This window comes from Anas platyrhynchos, chromosome 10, assembly GCF_047663525.1.
Source record: "Anas platyrhynchos isolate ZD024472 breed Pekin duck chromosome 10, IASCAAS_PekinDuck_T2T, whole genome shotgun sequence".
Taxonomy (NCBI): domain Eukaryota; kingdom Metazoa; phylum Chordata; class Aves; order Anseriformes; family Anatidae; genus Anas; species Anas platyrhynchos.
Window position 1 is genome coordinate 15388342 of NC_092596.1, and position 23860 is coordinate 15412201.

General features: G+C 39.7%; 1 protein-coding gene across 3 annotated transcripts in view; it reads left to right on the plus strand.

The window, feature by feature from the left end:
- Positions 1–2279: 2279 nt before the first annotated feature.
- SLC6A14 (solute carrier family 6 member 14) overlaps positions 2280–23860 on the plus strand; it is a 29431-nt gene continuing 7850 nt past the window's right edge. The window contains exons 1-6 of one of the 3 annotated variants that reach the window (XM_072042957.1): positions 2280–2302; positions 17471–17639; positions 19324–19455; positions 21009–21170; positions 22607–22742; positions 23377–23509. In XM_072042957.1, the coding sequence (XP_071899058.1) occupies positions 17570–17639; positions 19324–19455; positions 21009–21170; positions 22607–22742; positions 23377–23509 (633 nt within the window). In that variant the 5' untranslated portion in view covers positions 2280–2302; positions 17471–17569. Of the gene's footprint in view, positions 2303–2414; positions 2566–16664; positions 16811–17470; positions 17640–19323; positions 19456–21008; positions 21171–22606; positions 22743–23376; positions 23510–23860 lie in introns of those variants that run through there. The other 2 variants (XM_072042956.1, XM_027465203.3) reach the window with 2 other exon arrangements.

Genomic DNA, 23860 nt, shown 5'->3' on the forward strand with positions numbered 1-23860 from the left:
AAGTTTAAAAAACCTTCACACCTTTCAAACAAATCAGCCAGAAAACAAAAACATAGCCAAACAATTGATAGTATCTGGGAGTTACCTCTTTACACAGCTCCAAGTCAGGTTTTAGAGCCTCCCACATTTTCACCTGTCAGAGTCTCACAGCACAGTGTGTGACTGAGAAACTGAGTGGGGAAAAAAACAAAGCAGGGACTCAGCAGGAGATGCACTGCACACATTTAATACCTTCCTGTGGGGGTTATCTTTTGTTCAGTGGGTTGGCAAGCTAGAGATCTGGGTGGCACACTGAAGTTGCTGTTTCTAATATAGCATCCCTCTTCATTTGCTTCATTTCTGAGTATTTTAACTCCATGGTGTCTGTGGGGGTGATGACCATTGATGGAGGGACAACAGGAATGCTGGAAGCTGTATTGAGTTTCAGAGGACATGCACGGTGGAGCAAGGGCCAGGAGTGTGTCTGGGATGTCGGATGCCATCTCCTCCCACCTGAGAACACAGAGTTCTCAGCAGGGTTAAGGCCTGATGTGACCAAACAAAACCACAACTTTGGAAAAATACAATCATTTAGCTCAGAGTGGACTCACAGGAGTGGAGGCCTTTAAGTTTTCATGTGTTCAAGACTTGCTGGCAGTGTCAGGAATATAACTGGGGGGAAAAATAAATAAATAAATAAATAAATAAATAAATAAATAAATAAATAAATAAATAAATTAGCCTTCCAGTTTACATCCTAAAAGGTATGGCTTATATGGCAGGAAGTAAATGCAACCTTAAAAACAATTAGCAAGGCTTCATAGGTTCCATGTAGTAGTTTCTGTGAAAATATATATAAAATATATAAACATATATATTTTATATATATATAAAAAATAATTTAACTGTTTTGGCAACTACCATAATAACCTACTGCATCCCATTTGGGAGGCAAAGTAGCCTTTTGGATTCTGATTCCCCACCTGGCCTGCTGTTCTCTTTGTTCATACAGAAATCCTTTGATGTGAATGTCACTGCAAATAAAAAAAGAGAAGAGCTGCTCCATCTGTTAGGCATTGCACCTGACAGATGATGGTGTAGTTTAACAAAGAATTAGAACAAGTCTGACATTTCCTTTCTGATCTAGTTTAAGCCACAGAAAACATACCAGACATGCATTTTTTTTATTATTATTTTTTGAGCTTTTTAAAAAGAGAAACTAAGGAAGAGGATGTACAAAGCAGCTATAATGACAGAAAATAAAATACTAAGATAACTAAATGTATTATATTTTTTTTCATTTCGAACGAATACAAGAATTAAATAATCACGTTTTCATGCAAAGTTTATGTATGTCCTTTGATTACTAACTTTGGCCAAAATTGCTATCTGTATCTTTCCTCTAAAAAGAAAGAAGAAAAAAAAAAGTTATTTTAACAAAAGTTTTATTTTTTGAGTGAGACTTTACCTCTGTTTTTATCCATGTGTTTTGACATAAAAAGAGCTGGAGAGAGACAGAAAGAATAAATTTCTACTACTGAAATGTTGCTATTTAATAAGCTGCCTTATTCTCAAATACCAGTGAAAAAGCCACTTGCTAGAGCAAAGAGACACCATTGCCAGCACTTGACCAGTTGCCCTTCTCTGGAAGAGGGCACACTTAACCCACACTTAATACAATATACTCCGAGTCAGATGTCCAGGAAAGAGTTCTCCAAGTTATCACTGAATTTTGAAAACTTGGTCAAGGAGAAAGACTGGTCCCATCATCAGGAAAACCAACCTGTTGTGTTTCAGTACTGTTAAATCAGCTTGATTTCCTTAGCACCAGTAAACACGAGTAATCCCTCTACAGAAAATAATTGTCATGGTTAAGGCACTGACAGGGGATGGAATAGTCATGCTGCAGCTCCTAGCAACCAGCATCACACCCCGAGGACATTCTGCTTGCCCAGCCATGGGCACCCAGCCACTCTCCTTGCCCAGGGGTAACCACCAAGGTACATATAGGCATAACACCTGTGCCTGTCCTGGCCAAGAGGCACTGCTCTAGAAGAAGAGGTTATCATTATGTAAGCACTGAATTTCCCTGGACGTAGTCTGGCAGAATATCTGCCCTAACACATTGCTGAAGAGGGAGTCTGCTATCTTTGGACAGCCATGTTTGCACCATGCCTCAAAGAAAAGAAGGAATTTTCATAGCAAAGAGCTATGAGAAGTATTGTCTTCCTGAAAAACTGAAACATCTGGGAGAACAAACAGACAAAAACAAGTGCAAATTCTTAAATGCCATCATTAAATTCAACAATGTCAGGATAAAAAGGTAAGAGGGAGGTACAAGGGTGAAGGGTGCTGTGCCAAGCCTTGAGACTTCTCTTGCAGCCTTGGCACAAGGAGGTGTGGATGTGGGTGACAATGGGTAATTTGCATGAAGCCTCCTGTCAGTGCAAGGCGTGACAAACAGAAATGGCTGTACTTAGCTGCTGTATGAAGTGGAGTTTTGGTTGTAAAGGTTGGAGAGAGGGAAAAGTCCAAGGCTACCAGGAGAAAAAAAGACAAGAAGAAAAGCTTCTGGAAGAGGAAGAAGTAGGTATTTATATAAATGGCTTAGAGGTCATCTTGAGTGTGACCAGTGTGACTGACATAGGCTCCAAGCCTCGTGTTCATTTCAGCTTTGCATGTACACAAGCTAAGCTTGGCATCCCATTAAAGGGGTGGAGAATTAAGGTAGTGTTAGTCAAGCAAACAAGTTACACTTGTTATCTTCCTTCCACAATTAAGCATGAACTTTGTCTCTTTCTCACCATCCTGCTGTGAAACTGGAATTTCTGTTGTGATTGTATATGGCTCAGGTATTGTGTATGTTGGTTAAATGGTGTCTGGGTTACATATCAATCAGTCCAAACTGGAAGAAACCAGGATAGATGCACAAGGAATGGACTGAAGAAAGAAAGGGAAATAGCTAACACACACAAACAAAAGCACACCTTATCTACTGCATCTATAAATTCTCCTTCATTTATGACACAAAATAGGTGTGGTCAACAATATTAGAGGCTGGCAGATTTCAATAAAAGTGAGAAATTTCATATTGCAGTCTCACAAAAGAGCTTTTGAAATATATTTAAATCCAGCGAGGATACAGGAGATTGACTCATAAACAGTTGCAGAGGGACAACTGCAACTGTTTGGATGATATCATGGAGCTTTATTGTTTCATTATTGTGGGGTCACAGCATCATCACCAGACTGTTGTTTATGTGGAAGACCTGCCATATTGCCTACGCATGGGATACAGACAAAGGTGTATCTGGAGCTAATAGTTGCTGTGACTTCAAATTTTCATGGCTCTGTCAAGTCTTCAGCTTCCAATATCCTCTCAAATGCAATCTCAGTAGAAAAAAAAAAAAAAAAAAAAAAAAAAAAAAAGTAGGAGGATTTTTTTTTCCAGAATATATTATATATTCCTGGCATTAATCTGGCAAAAATTTGCATTTCATGGACATGAAGAGATGACCTATATGATGCTTTCCTCCAGCTGAGCTTGTGAAGTGCTATACTATATCCAAGCTCTGTCTCCAGGCTTCAGAAAAATTTGTACCTTTTATCTGCCTGTTTCCATTTAATTGCTTCTCTATGGATGTCAAAGCCTTGTAGTGTTTTTTGTTTGTTTGTTTGTTTGTTTTTCCCATAACTTTAAATGATTTTATAGTTTTAGAATCTTAATTTTCTATTACACTACTGTTTGTTTCTCTCATCTCCAAAAGGCTTTTGATTTGGTATTGTTTTTTAATCACCGAGCATTTTTCTGAATCTCTCTTTTTTCAGGAATCTTACTTGTATTGCTACTAGTATTCATTAAATTTGATCTCAGGACTTTCTGTAGAAATGTTTGTTGTAACAATATTAAGATGGGATATATCCGACTGGCTTGTTTCAGTCTGAGACCAGAATAACCTATTTCTCTTGGCTAGCTCTCAAAGGAAAAATCAGTCTCAACAGAAGGGATAGATAAGCAACATCTGAGTTATCACTACAGCCTGTATCTCCATCCTCTCCAGTAGTACAATGATATTGCAACTGTAGATGTTCACTTCATTTACTTGCATCCTTTTGTTTTCCATTTGGATCAGACTACACAATCCTGCATTTAGAGACCTTGAAACAGCAGGAATTCTGGCAAAAAGGAACATTGAAGAAACATATACAGGGTGTGCATTGTGAAAGGATTTGCAGTTTTCTGTTTTATTTCTTCCCTATGTGAAGAAAAGCATTTCTATTCTCAAAGGTCCAGTCATATCATCTGTAAGTAAATGGCAGTAAATGAATGAGTGTTCCAGTAACACAGAGCAATGTTTTATATGATCTTCATACAAAAATTAGTGTAACAGGGCCCGAGGGAATGGAGTAAAGCTGTGACAGGGACGGTTCAGGCTGGATATCAGGAAGAGGTTCTTCACTGCGAGGGTTGTTGCACACTGGAACAGCCTCCCCAGAGATGTAGTCACGGCACCAAGCCTGTTGTAGTTTAAGAAGCATTTGGACTATGCTCTCTGTCACATGGTCTGAATTTTTAGGTAGACCTGTGTGGAGTCAGGAATTGGGCTTGATGATCCTTGTGGGTCCCTCCCAGCTTGGGTTATTCTATGATTCTAATAAAGGTTCATCTGGCCAAGGACCTCTCTGGGCTTAGTCAGTAGCTGATTAGTCACTCAGCAAAGAAAGGAATGGATTTAATTCCTACATCATTTCATATCAACTTCCAGCTGTCAGTAGTTTCAGAATCACCTAACGAAGCTGAATACAGATACATGTACAGGTTCAGCCAGCAGTGCCTCAGAAATGCATTCCAGCATGTGGGAAAGGCACAGGTTAAGCTAACATAGTACATGAAGACTTTCTCAGTAGTTACATCTCTTCCTCTGAGTTTAAGCAATAGTTTAGACTCTAATGAGGTGGTTAGAAGAATTGAACCACATTGTGCCCAACAGAACAATAATTGTCCTGGAGGACTGCATATAAATCAGATATCACAATGATATCTGATATCCTACTGAGGAGGAGAGGAGAGGAGAGGAGAGGAGAGGAGAGGAGAGGAGAGGAGAGGAGAGGAGAGGAGAGGAGAGGAGAGGAGAGGAGAGGAGAGGAGAGGAGAGGAGAGGAGAGGAGAGGAGAGGAGAGGAGAGGAGAGGAGAGGAGAGGAGAGGAGAGGAGAGGAGAGGAGAGGAGAGGAGAGGAGAGGAGAGGAGAGGAGAGGAGAGGAGAGGAGAGGAGAGGAGAGGAGAGGAGAGGAGAGGAGAGGAGAGGAGAAATAATAATAACCTTTTGTTATTATTATAGAAGGAACAGAAATTGCATGAGAAATATTTGAGTGCTTGTCTTGCTAAGGGATTTTTCAGGTGGTGAGTGGGGTAGTTTGGGAAGAAGACCTATTCTTTCTTCTAGGTCTTGGAATCAAAATGAACTAACAGTTGTATCTTTGTAACATTATTTACAGTTTTACACCAGATAAGACCCTGATTTTGATGAGGAAGGGTTGATGCGATGACCTGTATAAATCCAGAAAACTTGTCCCTTCCTGTAACCACCTTGCTAGCTCTAGATATGTCCTGTGCCTCATAAAATTGTCATCTGACTGAATTTCTCCTTAGCACAGCATTAGCACAGCATTTTAAAAATGCAGAAAGCCAAGGATTTCAATAACATCTCATGAAAAAGTATCTCAGTATTATTTTATCATGTTCTGTTTCCTGGGGAGGAGAGTCCATTCTCCTCAGAGGCAGGAGGCTGGACTAGAGGTACCTTCCAGTTCAAGTTATTCTGTGATCTTAAACAATATATTTCTTAGTTCTGTGGCTGGAGTAATACAAATGCTCAGGATAAATTGAAAGAAAAAAAAAAAAAAAAAAAGCAGGTGGTGATAACAATTTAAAAATGTTTTGAAAAGAAAAATATCAAAAATTTCAAAAAGGTTTATATGTTTTAGCTTTTTGTTTGTTTGTTTTTGGTGGGGGGAGGGATGAGGAATGCTCAAGCTCTATGCTGTATTTTAGAATTCTTTTGTACTTCTAATGAATTTGTTGTTGTTTACACAAAAGTTTCCCATCTCCAGTGACTTCCTCCTAGACTCTTCTTACTATAAAACTAACTAATATGACTTAATCTTCTGCAAATACAATTTAGTTTGTTTTGTCTCCTCTGGGAAACTACCTTCAAACATTAACCAAAGAATCTCCTTAATAAATAAATATATTAAGGTGACAAAACTTTAGACTTGCTGGCTCTGCTTTATCACCGTGCTGAGATCAACAGCTTTTCAAATGGCTGGAGAATGTGCCTCATCTCTTTGGGCTCTCATGTAAACATGATGCTTAGATTGTCCTCAAAGGCTGCATACTTGTCCTCCCCTCTCTTTGTCTCTGCCTGTGCTTACCCACGTTCAAAGAAGCCTAATTCAGACTGGAGGAGGTGCAGAGAAGGGATGCCAGAATTACCAGAGGAACTGAGGTGTGACTCTTAAGAATTTGGTTTATTTATCTTAGGAATATCAAAGAGTGACAGAAGATATGATAGGTCTCAATAGGGTGAAAGGAAAGACTAGAGGAAATACATGGGCTGGGGATAACAAAGAAGGAAAAGAAAGCTAATTAAGCACAACAGCAATTGCTAAAATGTATGTTAGATCTTCAGAGGTGTCTTCACCTTTGAGTGTTTTGGAACAGTGCTCTACTTGGAATAACAGGGCGAAAACAATGGGCTAAACTGAGGTTTGATCATTTTGAGGTTTGATAATTTTAAGGAGAATATAGGATGACACTACTGTACACAGCGGGACCCAGATCTATCCTTCCCAAGACTCCTGCTTTGGGTCTTCGGACACTGCAGTAACCTATCATATTAAATAAAATTATTCGGATAAACCCTTTCAGAGTATCCATTATAAGCACTCTAAGAAGTCTATAATTTTTTGTCCTTCTTCTTGCTCTGAGTCTGTAATAGCAATGTTTGATAGTTTCTTTTTGTAAGGAAGATACAAGCGCCAAGCTGGTAAATATCCATAATATCTTGGAGCAAAGATACCAAGTTATCTATTTGCAGTATATTTTACTGTTTGTGACCTTAGTGTGCCTTTGAAACACCTGACCTTGCTCAGAGTGCCACGTGGCGATAGCATTCTTGTGTTTGCAATCTTTATCTTTCTAAGTGAAAGGACTAAAGCACATGTGTATGTCATTACATATATTGCTTGAAATATTCAAACTATTGGATATGTTATCTGGCCTTGATTTAGGCACACAAGGAAGAACCAGTTCTAAATATTTATATAAACACCTACCCGCATAGTGGTAAATCCGTATGCCAATGTGACAGATTGAACTCTACTCTAGGATTCAGTTTTCTCTCATCCACATCTGCTTTAACAACCAATGCATGCCCACAGAGGAAGCATATTCTTTGCTAAGTGAGCCAATGAAACCTGAAAAGCCTAATTTATTAGGACACAATAAAATAAGTTTATCAGAATTTTTGATTGAACTGGTATAATCAATAGTCTTTTAGTCAGTGACAGGAAAATGTTTCACAACGCCATCAAACTCTTTGTAAACTTCCTGAAGTTAATAAATTGAAGCATCTAGTTTAGCATCTCAGCCAGTTACTGACGCACAAGATTAAGCCCCAAGTGCACGTCATTTGAATGTAAATGAAAAACACGACTGTCTTCCCATCAGTTAAGCAAATGGGTAAATGAAACCCACATCATCTCTCACACTCTACCTACAGTGTTTCCTCTTCTCCCCTGCCCCCATTCTTCCAAGGAAGGATACTAGTTAAACAAGTTTGGACACAAAACTGTGTAATTTAGCCTGTAAAGCAACACTATATAGGAGCAAAGAGACAAGAAATGAGAAGCAGTGAAACATATGAAAGAGAAAGCCTTGCTAGAAGGATTCATGTGTTGACCCTTCTAATACCATTGTCTAGTTTAGTATTAGTGTCATATTATGCTGCATAGGTACCTGGGGCATTTCTTCAGTGTCTTGGTAAAGAAGGAAACCATGACTTCCATTCTAAGAAGATTCAGGTAATGTCTTGCTTTACTTCCATGCATGTGTATCAGACTAGAAGTGACCAAATTACATGCTGAACCATTCATTCTCTTTGGAATTACACTCCAACACGAAAGCTCATATTCTGGGGAAAACAAAACAAAACAAAACAAACAGCAACAGCAAAAAGCCGAACAACAAAACACAGAATCACAGAATGTTAGGGATTGGAAGGGACCTTGAAAGATCATCTAGTCCAATCCCCCTGCCAGAGCAAGGTGTTTACCTTGATCAGGTCACACAGGAACGTGTCCAGGTGGGTTTTGAATGTTTCCAGAGGAGGAGACTCCACAACGTCTGGGCAACCTGTTTCACAAACACACAAGCAAAAAAAAAAAAAAAAACAAAACAATCAAACAATCCCCCCCACCCCACACACATGAAAAAAAAAAAAAAAAAAAAAAAAAAAAAAAGCTCTCATTCCAGAACTGAAAGCAAATTTTCATGTAACTAAGTTATACCTTATGAGACTGCCTCCGATACACAAAATCTTGTATAAATAAGACTGCCATGTCTTCCCAAAACTGGATGTTTGCTGACAGCATAACAAACATATCTGGAAAGAGTGCTGGTTGGTGTCTTTTACTAGAATGGCTCATGTCTTCTGCTGGAATGGCTTTAAATGAACCACTATCTTGAAAAATCTGTACTGCAGGAGTGGCCTGGGATTAATCTAGTTCCTCAAACTACAACAGCTAAACATAAAATTTTATATTCTGCACATTAATGATCAATTTTTAAATTACCCTTACATAGAGGAAGACATAAAGCTCTGTTTGTTCCATCTGAAGCTCTGATCCCACACACGTTATGGACACTGAAATGTTGAAATGAGGTGTAAATGAGTCAAACTGCAAGGAAAGATGGATTTTACACTGCATAATTAGTAGGAAATGGTATCCGGAGAAATTCCTTTCAGATGTACACCCACACTTAGATATCAGGGACTGTACTCTGTCATGTACTGTGTGATTCACCTTTCTGTACATAATAATAATAATAATAAAAGCATTTAGTTAAGTAATTGTTGTTATAGTGTCCCTATAACTTTGTTTGGGGAAGTATCATACATTGTATATTGCAATGGTTGTTAATGTGTAAATCCTGTCTTCTTTTCCTTTTATATTTAGAATTGTGTTGTTTTAACATGTGGTTTTATGGTGTTATTACTTAACGTGAGGTTGCTTTTGCCTACATGAGAAGTTCCACTGATTTGATGAGCCATTTCTGAGAGTATCTATAATCTGCAGAAATAGATACCCCACAAAGGAAAGCATTGGTGGAGGCATTTTCCTTCCTAAATTTTTAGGAAATTTTTATGGCTAACAGACTGGCTTCTATTGTGAAGGAAAACAATTCCAAGGATAATTCCCTTAGAGATCACATAACAGTACTGTATTTTACTATGCAAAATTACATGAATGAATGGTGGACAGAGTTGAAAGCTTTTCTTTTTGCTTTATGGTAGTCAAAGCCTATACCTCAAAGCCTTACTGTTAGGTAGAAGTTTCTCAAGAATATGGATTTATGTTATCTTCTGTGAAAAGCTGTTTGTGTATAACTGTCTGGCTTTGCTGAAATATCAGCACTTGATACTGGTATTTCAGTAAAAAATTGAAAATAAAACTGTTCACGAGAGTGATGTATTTGGTTCAGCATATTTGAAAACTAGTATTGTTCTCATTCATAGGCTTTATTTTACTCAATTAAAAATGACTCCCTAGTTTCTACTGGTCACACCTCTGGAATGTTTCCCAAGAGGTAAGTCATTATTCTGACACCTATGCACTCCCTAATCATTAAGTTCTGATTATGGCACCCTCCCAGGTTTTTGTTCTCCTGTACTTTGTTTCTTCCCTCTGTTAGTTATATCTGTTGTTATGACTTTAATGATACTCACCCAAGGTTTTGCATTACACAGTGTTTCAGTTACTCAAAGACAAGCTGCATGTGTTTGGAGCATGCCTACAGGATGGGCAGGGAAGGGGCAGGTAGGGGCTGGCCTGGGAGATCTCAGACAGACCTAGATGCTAGTTCGGCACCAGGCTCATTTGTCTATGGAAAGATAAGAGGCTCTGGGACATATATCTAGCGGCAGAACTGGGGAAATTAACAGTCCTGGTCTGCAAGTGCAGCTGTTCTCTGCACTGAAGTGACTTTAAAGCAAGTCAGTATTTTTGCTGTCATTTTTCAGAGGTTTATGTAGTTGATATAAACACATAACCTCTATTTAATCCTACCTTGAACACCCTAGTCTCCCTTTTTTTTTTTTTTTTTTTTTTTTTTGATTGTTTTGTAACTTAATCTAGTTGGGGCTCCATGTTTTAGAAGTATGATATTCACATGTGACAACTTTAGTAATATGTGCCAAATCAATAAGGTGTCAGGGACTGTGACTTCTAATGCGTAGACCAACTACTGTAGATAAAAAGCTGACAGTCTTTCAAATAGTCTTGAAAACACCTTGAATAATTCAGAGGATGGAGACTTGCTACTCCCTTTTGAGTAGCTGGGAGGATGAAGTCCTTTTCCTGAATCTGTTTAGTAAAAGATCCTTAGTACAGTCTTTCAGTTTTGCCGCTATATTTGAGAGTTTTTCTGCCTTATATATATTTTTTTTCCCACATGCATGTGTAAAACATCACAATCACTACATTTATTAGTGTATATTTTACTAATTGTAGGTTGCACCCTGCTAAAAATACCTGAAGGCAAATTTGCTTTCCATATAGTTTCAAGCCTCTGCCTTCAAAAATAATAAAAGGGATTCTCCTAGTAGTGTGACTTAGAAGGGCTATACATTTTGCATTTATGGCACTTTTCCAGCATCTCTGTTATAAGGAGATAGAAGAGTTGACTTTCAGCTGCCATTTGGAGTATGATAGCAGACAGAGGGAAATAGTTCAGCAGAAGTGACCTTGCTGTACTTCTCACCTCTGAGATGAATCCAGAAGTGTTAAGATTGAGGAAAAATCTGATCAAGGAGCAATCTTTGTAATTTGGTCAATACTGATCTTTAATATGATTACATAATGCAGAATAGAATATAAGTCTCTTTAAAAATATTGTTGAAATTTCTCTTAAGACAATGCTACTCCCACAAAATAAAAATATTTCACGAAATGATGTCAATTTTGCTACAAATCTTGATGGAAAAATCCTCAAATGATTCAAAGTTAAAACAGATTACTTAATTTCAGTTTTCATTTTTTGTTTCTAATCTCCATTTTATTTCCTCTAATTTCTTAGTCTAGGCTCTTTATCAACATTTAATATTATATTAGTGAATAGAATTATTTTGATATTATTGAAAACTTTCAATACCCCCTTTTTAAGTTTATGAATCAAATATTCTTAGAACTTCCATACCAGGAGATTTTAAATGAAAATGAGCTTTTGGCTGTGAGATCCAAACTGAGTAGAAGTTAGCTTCCTAATGACCTATTGAACAGTAGAGGCAAAAACCAACCAACCAACCAAAAACTTCCAGCTGTGGTTTAAAAAAAGAAAAAAAAAAGGCACAAAGCCATAAAGAAGGACAACAAACACACAAACAAACAAAACAGATCCAGGAAGAAGGATGTATAGAAGAACATCTCCCATTCCCATGAACAAAATCTAACCCCTCACCCTGAAGGGATCAACAGGGATGGAAGCAGAATATGCTGCTCTGTTTCAGTTGTCTGACTCACACAAAATGTTGGATGGAGGCCATTAGGATTAGGCAAGCGAGTATTGGCCAGAAGACTCTTAAATAATTATTTTCCACTCTCTTTGTGTTCTGTTACAATCCCCGACAGCCTGCTTCTGCAAGTACCTCTCTGCAGCTGCAGATGGCTACTTCAGAAAAACAATGGGTTTCATCTCTTGAATGAGGCCTGTGCCCTCATTAATACTATCATCATCTCTGTGTCTTGTCTTCTGTGCAATTGTTGATGTACATTCCTTCCAGGTATAATCCCAGTTTGCTTACATCTGGCACACAGTGAAATAATACATTTCTCACCTGATGGAGAACACTGTCTTGGTTTTGTTGGTTACTTGACCATTGATTGACTTTTTGATTTTTTTTTAATTTAGCGGTAAAGGTTCTTCCAGATCATCTGCAGTTCAGTTGACCACTAAGATCACCATCTCTTGGTCTTTTAACAAGGGTGATACTTTCTTAAACAAAAAGTATTAGTTTAAATAAGAATTGTAGGGCTTAATTTTGTTCACCTCTGTAGGAATAGATAATATCTGTTACTGCAGGAGCCAACTGCCTAAATCTGTTTTACCTTGTCTGTCAGTTTATAGTAGTCCTTTCTGGCTTTCTTTCTCTTCTCATCTAGATTACCATGTGGCTGCGGAGGTCTGGATTACAGTAATTATGTGCTGGTGAGAGATGGTTATATGGTTTAGATGTGACATCTTCCTCAGATCCTGAAGATCAACTTATTTTTATTTATTTATTTTTTTGTAATCTTGTTGCATATGTTACTGCCATCTGGTTACCTAATGTTTGTCTGCAGCTGTGGAGAAGCTGCTGCAATGATGCTGGAATAAAAGAAGCATGAGGAAGCTGTTTCTGTCAGCCAGCAAATACAGATATGCAGTCCATCACTCAGATTTTTGGCTTTGTGGGAAGGTACCAGCATCCTTGTCATGACCATCTAATGCATGTTGGCACATACCTTATTTTTCCTAGGTGTAAAGCAGGTTCATGACACCACACTGTATTCCATGGGGTGAATGCCTTGTAACTGAATTTACAGGTATACCAAAAGTTAATTTCTACAGATAAAATGTGTTAGCTTGGAGGCAGCTGGACCAGACTGACAGTTTTTCACATAGCACTTTTGTGTACTATTGATGTATTTGCCTGTTAGCTTTGCAGAATACTGGCAATTGTTCCTGCATTTGGTCTCTTGCTTATTTTGGACTCTCAGCTAGGGCAGACATTTTCATAGAATATCCATGATTTGCATTTCACAGAGTCTCAGAATGGCTTGGGTTGAAAGTGACTTTAAAGGCCATTTAGGTCCTTGAACACCTCCAGGCATGGGTTCCAAAGAGTGTTTATCAATATGTGATAGGCGCTTTATATAAATAAATATAAATATATACATATATGTTCCCCAGGCATGGGAACAGCTTCTCTGGGCAACCTATTCCAGTGCCTCACCACCACATCCCACAGGTGGACACTTTCATATCGTTGCTTTAAAGCTTAAATTAAGTGGGAGTGATACCCAAATAGTCATTATAAGTCTGGTTGTGTTCAGTGTACTGAACTATCACAATTATGGATGCACAAAAAACGTAATACACCCTCAATCTAGTTGAGTTCCATGAACTACACTACCATGGCCATACCTAAAAGAGTTTGGTTGCATTCAGTGAGAACTTCCACAGCTAGATTAATGAGCAGTGCAGTTTATTAAAGCAACAGATATACAGGTTCTTTGGCTTGTTGGCGATAAATTCACCATGTCCAATGCACATGCAAATACCAAAAGGATGAGTAATACAGCCTGGCTACAAACATGTTAAAAGATATGAAGCAACTCTACAGAGATTTCTAAGTTTCCCACACACGTGCAGCTGCTTGATGTTTTCTGCATAGGAGGAGACTTACTTCAAGATTCATGACCATTTTTCCAGGACTATAGATGCCTGCAGTCTTGCCACCTCTATACAGTAATTGCATGGACCAATGCCTAATGGCCAATCACTGTATATATTCCTTCTCAACAGCAACTGTATCCCCTGGGACAGTGTGCTCCTTGGTATCACTGTTAACACTGTAGGAAATGTGTACAGCTAAGTCCCATGTTTGGACTGCATTTGTCGGTGAATTTTCAGGTTTTCTTGCAGCATTCACTCTTGTTCCTCTCTGGATCACTTTATCCTAGAGAGGATTGCCTGTCTAGTACACATATCAGTAGCTTTCCTTTAGTGCTTCAGTGCAAGGATTATTGCTATTCTAAAACCACTGCTCCTGTTCAGAGTGGGTTTTCTGGTCTTTAGCATCTGCTCATTGGCAATAGGAATGGTGAATTCCCTAGCATTGTTTTTTTCTACTGAGTCAGTTTTGAATGTGTACGCCAGGAGCCAATGCTAGTAAGCATTGCTATCATGGAAGATATTAATTAAGAAACAGAGTTTAATCATCTTGTTCTTAAATAAGCATACCAAACACATCTACTTCACTGTCAGAGCTGTGATGTGTTAGCTAGAGGCCATGTCCAACGTGCGATACAATCACTGGTGCAACTGAATGGAAAACATGGGGGATCTCTCTACTCCCTAGGAACTGCCAGGATTGTTTGCTGTATTGTCAGCACATCAAGGTTATTAACGATATATATATATATTTATTTAAAGTTAGATTAACAGAATTCTCAATAAGTTGAGTTCATAATAATTCAGGAGTGATTTTCCAAGGTAAAAGGTGACTTAGGTACCTGATACGCTGCTGGGAAGGAGATGAGATATCTCATCTTTGCCAAAGCCAGGCTGTTATCTCTGTATTTCTAGTTGAGGCATTCCAATGATAAGTGGCTCACAGGGTGCTTGGTGGGTGGGGGTGGCTATGCTAGCTGTAAGGAAGCAGCCTTCAGGGCTCAAGCTTGATGGTTTCAACCTCTAGTAAATGCAGATCAAACTACCGTGCTATTCAGCTGCATATCTAACACACAGGGAAAATAAAGCTCTGCTTCAGGCACAATTCTCCCCTTTAACTATGCTCATCTCTCCACTGATCACCCCTGGAATGTTGACTGTTCTGTGATTTTTATTTCTCCCTTTAAATATAAAAATGTATTAGAAATAAACATTCATATGGTTAGAAACTGAATGCATCCCAGGAGTGATACCTGCAGTATAGTTTTACTTTTAGTCATCTTGAGTTACACAGAGAAAATGCCACAGTTGATGACTCCGCAACATTACAACATGCACTTAATCCTAATAAGGAGGGAGAGGCTGTGGCTAACAGGTTGTTTTTCATCTCATTTTGTTTCTAAACAAGCTGATAACCAGTTCTGATTCATGAGTTTGGAAGAGAGCTCAGTGCTTTTGTCAGGCCCAGCATTGCTTACAGGAACATTTTCTTTTCTACCTGGGGAGTTAGTGATCCACAGATACCAGAATCCAAACCAAAGTCATGCTATCTCATTTTATATATCCCATATTCCTAACTCAAATCAGGATTGCCAGAAAGGTTATTTTAGTTTGTTTAAATCAAATTGGCTTTGGAAGGATCTTGCTTGATTTCTTGGTTTGTCCTCAGGGTATGTAAATTCTGTGTTGTTTTGTTGAGAACTGGTGTGAAGCTTGGCATTTTGTGGCTTGACTGTTTGAATCCACAATTCATGGGCAACCTGTCAAGAACATTTTGTTGATTCATTTGTTTTTAATTTCCAGACTATCATGCCAGCACACTAGACTTGTGCTTGCTTTTTGTTCAAAAGATATAGTATTCTAGCATCCATCTTGTGGCTAAAATAGAAGTCTTCTACAGAACCTGCTGCACAGGGTGCTTTTTATTTTATTTTTTTAAGTAAAAATCTGATTTGACCTTACTAAAATTCAAAGGAATTATATTCCACACTTCTCACTCCTGATACAGCTCTTATTCATGGCTAGACTGAGCCATGGTAGTGCTTTCTTCAACAAGAAATCTCACTAACTGAGGACCAACAGTGAATGGTGGTCAGAGTGTGGATCTAAGAGTCTTAGAAAAGAGCAGCTGAAGATGCATTTAAGCAGCTAGTCAACCTGCATCCCCTCACCCATGCACACCTGGTATTCTTTGGTCAATGTATTCCTCTGTATCCTTAGGGCATGCCTAGTGAATGCCACTTGGGTGGGTGAAGCAGGGGAGGTCTTCAGAAAAGTTATTAAAGTTGTCATGCTTGTTAAATTCCTCCTCTGGAGGCTGGCTTTGCTTTTATGACCTGCCCTTTCTGTGCCTGTCCTGTGCATGGAAGGTGTGTTTAGAAACTGAAATCTCCATCTTGCTTAACCCCCTTGTGCCCTTTGCTTTCATGTGTTTCTTTGCTTAGACTCCAGGACGGAGAAGAGAGAGAAGCAATAGGAGGCAGAAATGTGTGGGAAATGGATATGAAAGAGGGGTAACTCTTGAGCAGGGGGCTGCTGGTATGGCATGGACTTAGGTGAGGTGGCTGGGCAGCAGCCCTGCAGTGAGAGGCAGGGCATGAGCATGGGGTCGCTTGTTCTGGCAGGTGTGCAGCACTTAGGCATGTGTGTATCGGGGGGAGTTGGCAGCTCTGTAGGTGGAAGCAAGATACGGGCAGAGAAGGAAGAAGGTGTACGATGAGGGAAGTGGGTCTGGGGCAAGGCTGGGAAGGGCAGGGGGTAGTTAGGAGGGGAAGTGGGCAGAAGACTGGGGCAGGCTTAGGCAGGTGGGTGTTCCCGAGGATGTGGGCGCGCGGTTGGTGTGCGGAGGGGAAGTGGGCACGGACTGCGGCGGGTGGCGAGGGGATGCCTTGAGCAGCGCCCCAGGAGCGGGAGGCGCCGCTTCGCCGGTGGCCCCGCCCGGACCGCGGGGCAGCCCCGAGGCCGCGGTTCCCGGCAGGGGGGCGGGCGGCGGGCGGGAGGCGGCTCCGATAAAGGGCCGGGAGCCAGGCGGCGCGGGCAGAGCGGAGCGGTCAGCGGCAGCGGCAGCGATGGGGATGCTCAACCTGCCGGGCTTCCTCTCTTGCGGGAAGAAGAAGAAGGTGGGGATGGGGGAGGCACAGGGCAGGTGGGGGAATTCGAGCAGGTATGAAAGCAGAAGGGCAGGTGAGATACAGAAACATCTGGGCAGGTATGAGAGCACCTGGGCAGGTGTGGGAGGACAGGTACGGGTGAACCTAAGCTGGCAGGGTATGAAGGTATCCCATGTGGGTGTGGGGCACTTGGGCTGGAAGGGTATGTGTACCTGGGCAGCTATGGAAGTGCTGGACAGGTGAGGTATGGTTGCATCTTGACAGGCATTAGAGCATCTTCAGGCAGGTACAAGAATATAAGGGGACTCAGACATGTAAGTAAAGGGGGATGAGCTGGGGTCAACACCTGTACAGGTAGGGGTGCACCTCAGCATGTACTGGGGCACAGTAGGGGGGGTGTCCCCTGGAGGTGGTGCCCCCACAGGGGCTGAGGTAGGAGTAGGGAGAGACTGTCCCTGAAGATTCTTTGGGCTCTCTGGGACAACACTCTCTAATGCTGTCTGGCCAGGGACCAGTTGGACTGGCAACCTGCCTGGCTCTGCCTTCCCTATGTAGCTGCCCTGCTCAGTGATGCCCAGGTGCTGTGGCAGACAGATGAGTGAGGATATGACAGCCCTGCTCACATCAGGGGTGAGTGATCCTGAGTCATCCTTCTTCTTCTCTTCCAAGGACTTCAGTTTGTCAAGTGAAAAAGATGCCCATGCCAGTGACAGCGATGAGAACTTGGAACGTGGCAACTGGTCGAACAAAGCTGACTACCTGCTCTCCATGGTGGGCTATGCTGTGGGCCTGGGCAACGTCTGGCGTTTTCCCTATCTCACCTACCAGAATGGTGGAGGTAACTGTATTGAATGGCCATTTTGGGTGGGCGCTCTGAGAGCGATGAAGGCAAGCCCTGAGGCTGGGTGTGTTTTGTCAAAGCAGGATGTGAGCATCTCCTTGGGAAATGGCATAATGCCCACTGATAGGAAAAGCAAGAGGAGGAAGAAGCATCTCCGTGTTCTTTGGGTACCACCTGAGGAGGGAAATACTTAGTTTTAACTGCAAACTTCCATCTGAGTATTCCAGAGCTCTAATGATTTACTTGTGACAGGCTTGCACCTTTCCGTCAATGTGTCAATATCCTCTGTTAACCTAAATAGCCATTCTCCCTCCTCAGTGTTAACCTTCTGATATGTCTGTGGAGAGCAATTGAATTCTCTCTCAACCTTTGTTGTGTCCAGCACGCAAACTAAGCTGGAATAATTAATCTGAGCTTGATAACTATCCCCACCAGATACTTGAGAAATATGAGGCAGAGAGAACCTTTACCTGCTAACATGATAAAAACTAGTGGCAAAGCTAAATGGAGGCTCTGCATTCCCCACCTATGATCCCAGGGCTTTATCTACCTGCCAGGCAATCGCCCTTAATTAAAGAGAATGTAAATGCCAAGTAACTGTAGAAAACTTACCTGTATATATTTATTTACTCTGCCTAACAGTCATTTAAAGTCAATTCTGGTTTCTGAATGCAACACAGTGCTTTCAGCTGCATGTGAAACACAAGATGGGATTCTTGGTACAGAAACTTTGTTGGTTTGAGTTATTGGCCCAGTTGTTAGTTACAGTTGTTGAAGAAAATTGTGAAAACAAAACAAGCCATTACATTATCCCATCTACTGTGTGGCGTTGTATCTGCTGCAGCAGAAAGCTTAGCATTTGGAGCATATCTGTGCTATTTCTTGTATCCTTCTTTGCCCCAGCTAATTCAGAGGGGGCATTTACATCCTTAAGTTACAGCAGGTATTTGCAATTCCTTGTAGTACTGAGTCCTTGATTGCTTTTATGTTTGATAGCAAAGAGGATGAATTTCAGTTCACTCACATGTGTGGATATCAGGTCATGTTTAGGAAAGCTGAACTCTCACTTTCCCTATCTTTTGCACACACACAAAAGCAGTGCCAATCCCTTTCACGGAACAGGGTTCTCATTGATATCAGGTTAATGTGCACTTTAAGATGGACTCACACAAAAGCCATGCTGAGATCCTGTTTGACACAGGAGTCAGCCAACTGTATAAAATAATTTTCATGCTTTGACATCCAGTAGCTACTCTAACAGTGCAGCTGCAACTCACAGTTAAGTACATGAAGAGATGATTCTGTTCCTCTTTAAGTTAAAAGCCAGAAGATGAAATAGAAAGCAGACAAAGCCAATGGAGCCTACAGCTGAGCAGTGCTCCTGTTTCTATGAGAACAGGGTCTTCAATAGTTCCTGTAAACTGCTTTTAATTCTATAAGATAAATAATACCATGCAAATCATTTGTTCTTCTGGTAATGTGTCCCTTCATCATAGATACTATTTAGTCTTACAGAAGAGTTCATAAATCTATATTCTTCAAAAAACAAAACAGACAAAATTGGTGGGTTATTTGAGGCAGGGAGTAGGGAAAAGTGGGAGTATAAAATGTACTACAACTGTGATGACTACTGAAATATTCATTGTTTTACGTGTGTGTGTTTTTCCTGTTCTTCCTTCAGGTGCTTTTCTAATCCCATATACGCTGATGTTGGCATTAGCTGGCTTGCCTTTATTTTTCATGGAATGTTCCCTGGGGCAGTTTGCCAGTCTAGGGCCAATTTCTGTCTGGAGAATATTACCATTGTTTCAAGGTTGGTATTGTTAAAATTTCTTATAGTTATTTCTCATTTTATTAATAAACAATTCCATGGACCACTTAATGATTAATAATCATGGATTAATGATTATTAATCCACATCTATTAACTATAAGAGTCTTTTTGTGTGTGTGTGTGTGTGTGGAGAATATTCCTACCATTACAAGGTTAGTGTTACATTCTTGGATATATATCTTTCTTACTAGTGAATTAATAAATAAATGTGGGTTAATGATTTTCCATGAAGTTGTTAATTATGAGAGGCTTTATCTGTGATTGCCTTGGTGTCATGCAGCCTGTCAGGCTATCTGCAGCTGTCCAGAGAGAGGAAAGTTACAGAGCTTGCTGTGTGAGGGAAAACCCCAGTAAAATACTTAGCCCTGTATGTAAGAGATTGCAAATCATTTTTCGGAACTTAACTTTACTGCTGTTCCTAAATACCTTGCAAGGCAATTTCATGCTGATTTGCTAATTCTGTGTTTGGCTACTGGAGCTGGTACAGGAAAACAGGGTTGATTGTTTTATGCACCACTGTTTGTGCATTCATTCACGTCACTGCATTGGGATTCATCTGTTGTTATGATAAAATAGGTTAGACCTCAGCTTTATAAGGTGAGGTGCCTCTTGTGATAAAAGAAATGATATTCTGTAGTAGTAATTTGCATATCTCTGTGAGAGTTTGAATTTGATATGAAGGCACGCGTTTGGAAGCAACTGACTGCATGCTTTGCTCAATTATATTCATCCCAGACTTGAACTGATGGGTGTAAAGGACTATGTAATTGGTCTTGTTTGTCCTCTTTATCTATCAGGGAAATTAATGTAGGAACAAGGAAGTTTTTTTCTGATAAAATAAGAAATTTACCTGCCACCTTCTCTACAGAAACAAAAGGTATTATAATCTAGCTGGTTGGCTAAATACTTATTCCTTTTGCCAGTCTCCATTCTGCAGCACAAACGACCATTTTCGAGAAGAATAGTGACTTATCTTCAAAGAAAAAGTCTATAAACATAGCTAATGCTTTACGTATCTGTGAAGATATAAATTTAAATATACACTCTAAAACAATTAAGACCTGTTTAGCAGATTGTCCCAAACTTTCAGGACAATGTTAATTTTAACAAAGGAGGATAACAGTATTATTGGCAGAGATAGCTGTGTTGTTTCTCATTCACTGGCAAAATTAATCATTACACAAAGATCTATAAAATATCTTGATCAGTCCTAGTTTTTGTATAGTTTATTTTACTAAGCACTAAGCAATCAAAGCTTCCCACTGAACTGGGAGAGAACAAAAATATTGAATTTCTCCTTTGGACTTGGACTTAACAACTGTTCCAGTTTTTCTATGTGTCTCATTCAAACTCTGTTTGAAAACCACCTCTGAGTTGGTCATACCTCTCATTTTATGGTTTTACCTCTTCATGGTTCGCAATTATTAAAAGTAATTTTTTTCCCAAGTAACTTTTTAAAATCCAGCTGAAGACTGTTCAATTTTTCAACCCAAGTTTAGAGTAATTAAGACAAATGTTTTTTCTCTTTCTTAGGAGTGGGCGTCACGATGGTCATCATCTCAACATTTGTGGCGATCTACTACAACGTTATCATTGCTTATGCACTCTACTACTTATTTGCCTCATTTCAAAAAGTGCTACCATGGTCGGATTGCTTTTCATGGGCAGATGAGTTCTGCAGCAAAACACGCCTAAGTACGCAACTTAACAAATATATCTTAATATTACTCTTTTGAAAAATAGTACTTCGTGCTGTTTTCTGGGAGAAATTACAGGAGCAAGATGGCGTGAAACAGTTGTTCCTGGATTTTGTCTCTAAACACACAAGCCTAAAGCTTGTCTGCTTCCCTTTTACCAGCTTTGGGTACTTAGGAAATCTACAGAGAGCTGGGGTGGACTTTCCTTGCTAGTTGCCTTTTTTTTCCTCTTTTAAGCACTAATGTTTCTGGGGATTGTACATACTGGAAGAAATACTGCTTTCCCATTTCATTGGGCTTCATGGCAAAGTAAATACCTCCCTTACGTGAAACAAAAGTATTCTTACTCTTCTTATTCTTACTTTTTCTTATACTTTTTTTATTCTTTTATTGGGGGTACTTTCATGCCTCTCCTGTGGCTATGGTAATCCCAAGCACTAACAAGGCATTGGTTTTGCAATTTATTCTATGTTTAGAGCATATCTCCATGCTATTGTTTTTGATATTTGGCAGTCCATGTAGTGCCAAACATTTACCTCACCAATTTCCGTGTTAGACCAGTTTAAGGCAAAAGGTCAAGTTGGTGAGATAATTATTAATTATTAGCCCATTTGGAAATGTATTGCCATGTAACCTCTGAGATTATTAAAATAACAGGGACAGGATCATGATGGATTATATTGTTTAAAATGCTAATCTAATTGTAACTCTCTTAACTGCATATTTACTAACATCTCATAAGATTCATAGGTTTCATAAAATGAAGTTAAGATGTTTTATTTAACAAAAAAAATTGATTCCTTCTTATGAGTAGAACAAACATGTTTTAATCTAAAATTTCAAAGTGCTGGAGCAATACAAAACACAACTGAAGGTGTTGTTCTCAAGTATTCTTCAATCAGACTGTCACACTAAGTGCTGATACAGTGCTGCTCTTCAATACTGAGAGCAGATCACGTTTGTTTTATGTTCTAGCACCCCCTCCCCCCCAAAGCAGACTGACAAACAACAAAACAAAAATAATCACAACAAAAAACAATGACAGTAGTGAAAATGTTTAAAGTTCTTTAGAAGTCATCTACTATAATAATGTCAAGCTGCTAGAGGATAAACAGCATGAAAGCCTGGTTTGGGACAAAGGTTTTCATAATATAACTAAGGCTCAGATCTTAACTATCTTCAGTTCAGCCTTTTGCAAGTACTCTACAAAAAGTGAAAGAGGGAGCTGAGCACACCAGGTTTCTGGTGTTTAGATTTACATTCAGAGTAATGAAGTCACAGCTGCAAGTAGTAGTTCAAATTTATTTCTAAATGTTGTTACTTTAGTAGAAAAACTGAAGCTATAACTTGAGAAAGCATACTTAGTATAGTAGGCTGGCATTTTTTTTTTTTACCACTGCCTGTTAATAGTCCCTTTTTCATTTTTCCTTTTAGTAAGTGACTGCAATGCAACCTTAGATGGAGAAATCATTCATGCAAACTACTCATTCATCACAAGCAACAATCTCACGTGTATCAATGACACCATAAACTATAAACCAGTGCAATTTCCTAGTGAGCAGTACTGGAAGTAAGTAAGACATAAACTAGTCAGGAGTGTGGGCATGTAAATCTGTGCAGACAGAATTTAAATTCTCATTGGTGAGGCTGGGCACTCAAAATTACATATATGGAAGCAAAAGAGTCAACCTGTAGCAAACAGAAAAATAATCCAGCTAAAGAATTCCACTTCTCTTGAGTCCTAATATATATATATATATATATATATATATATATATGTGTGTGTGTGTGTGTATATATATATTGTTCTTAAGGAATTATTGTGTAAAATATATTCACCTTAACAACCTGGGCCTAATGTGAAATCTCCATTTCTTTAGCCACATGATTTTTATTTGTCTGGGAACTGATTCTTCTCACAGGCTCTTCTTCTGCCAATAGAGTTTTATAGTTAACTTGAAAGGCTGTGGTAGTCATGATGGAAGACATATGGAGAACTGAGGGCTGGCGGAAATTAAAAGTGAAAAACATGCAGTTGAATATTTTATTTTTCAACTCCATGCAGTTACAGCTGCACACTCATGAAAATGTCTGCAGGGTCTTATAATATATTCAGAAAGCAGCACATTTTCCTTTAGGAAGGGGCCAAAGGGGAGTGTGTTCTGCTGTCACTCTGTTCTCATTGCAGTATTTTGTGCTTTCAGTAAAGTGGCTCTTCAGCGCTCAAGTGGGCTGGACGAGACTGGTAACATCGTGTGGTACCTGGCCCTCTGCCTCCTCCTATCTTGGATGATTGTTGCAGCTGCATTGTTTAAAGGAATAAAATCTTCTGGAAAGGTAATTTAGGGAAAGCAGACAGCAGACTTCTTGCCTGATCCTGCCCCGCAGCACTTCTAGTGTCAGTTGGACACGAGGGAGGCTAGCACAAGGCAGGATGCAATCCTAACCCACTACCCTCTGTTGGTCTCTGAATTAGAAGTTGTTTCTGCTCCTTGGCTTCATAACTGTTACATAAAATATGAGTAAGGTGCTGATTGCACAGCAGTTACTTAAAGCAGTGCTCTCCTGGTTCCACCAGGGCCATGTATTCAGAGTTCGTGCTGTCACGCAAACGTGAAACAGGCTGAGTTCTGGCAGTTGCTTGGCCTGTTGTGATGGATATGTGCATGTGACTGCACACACCTGCCT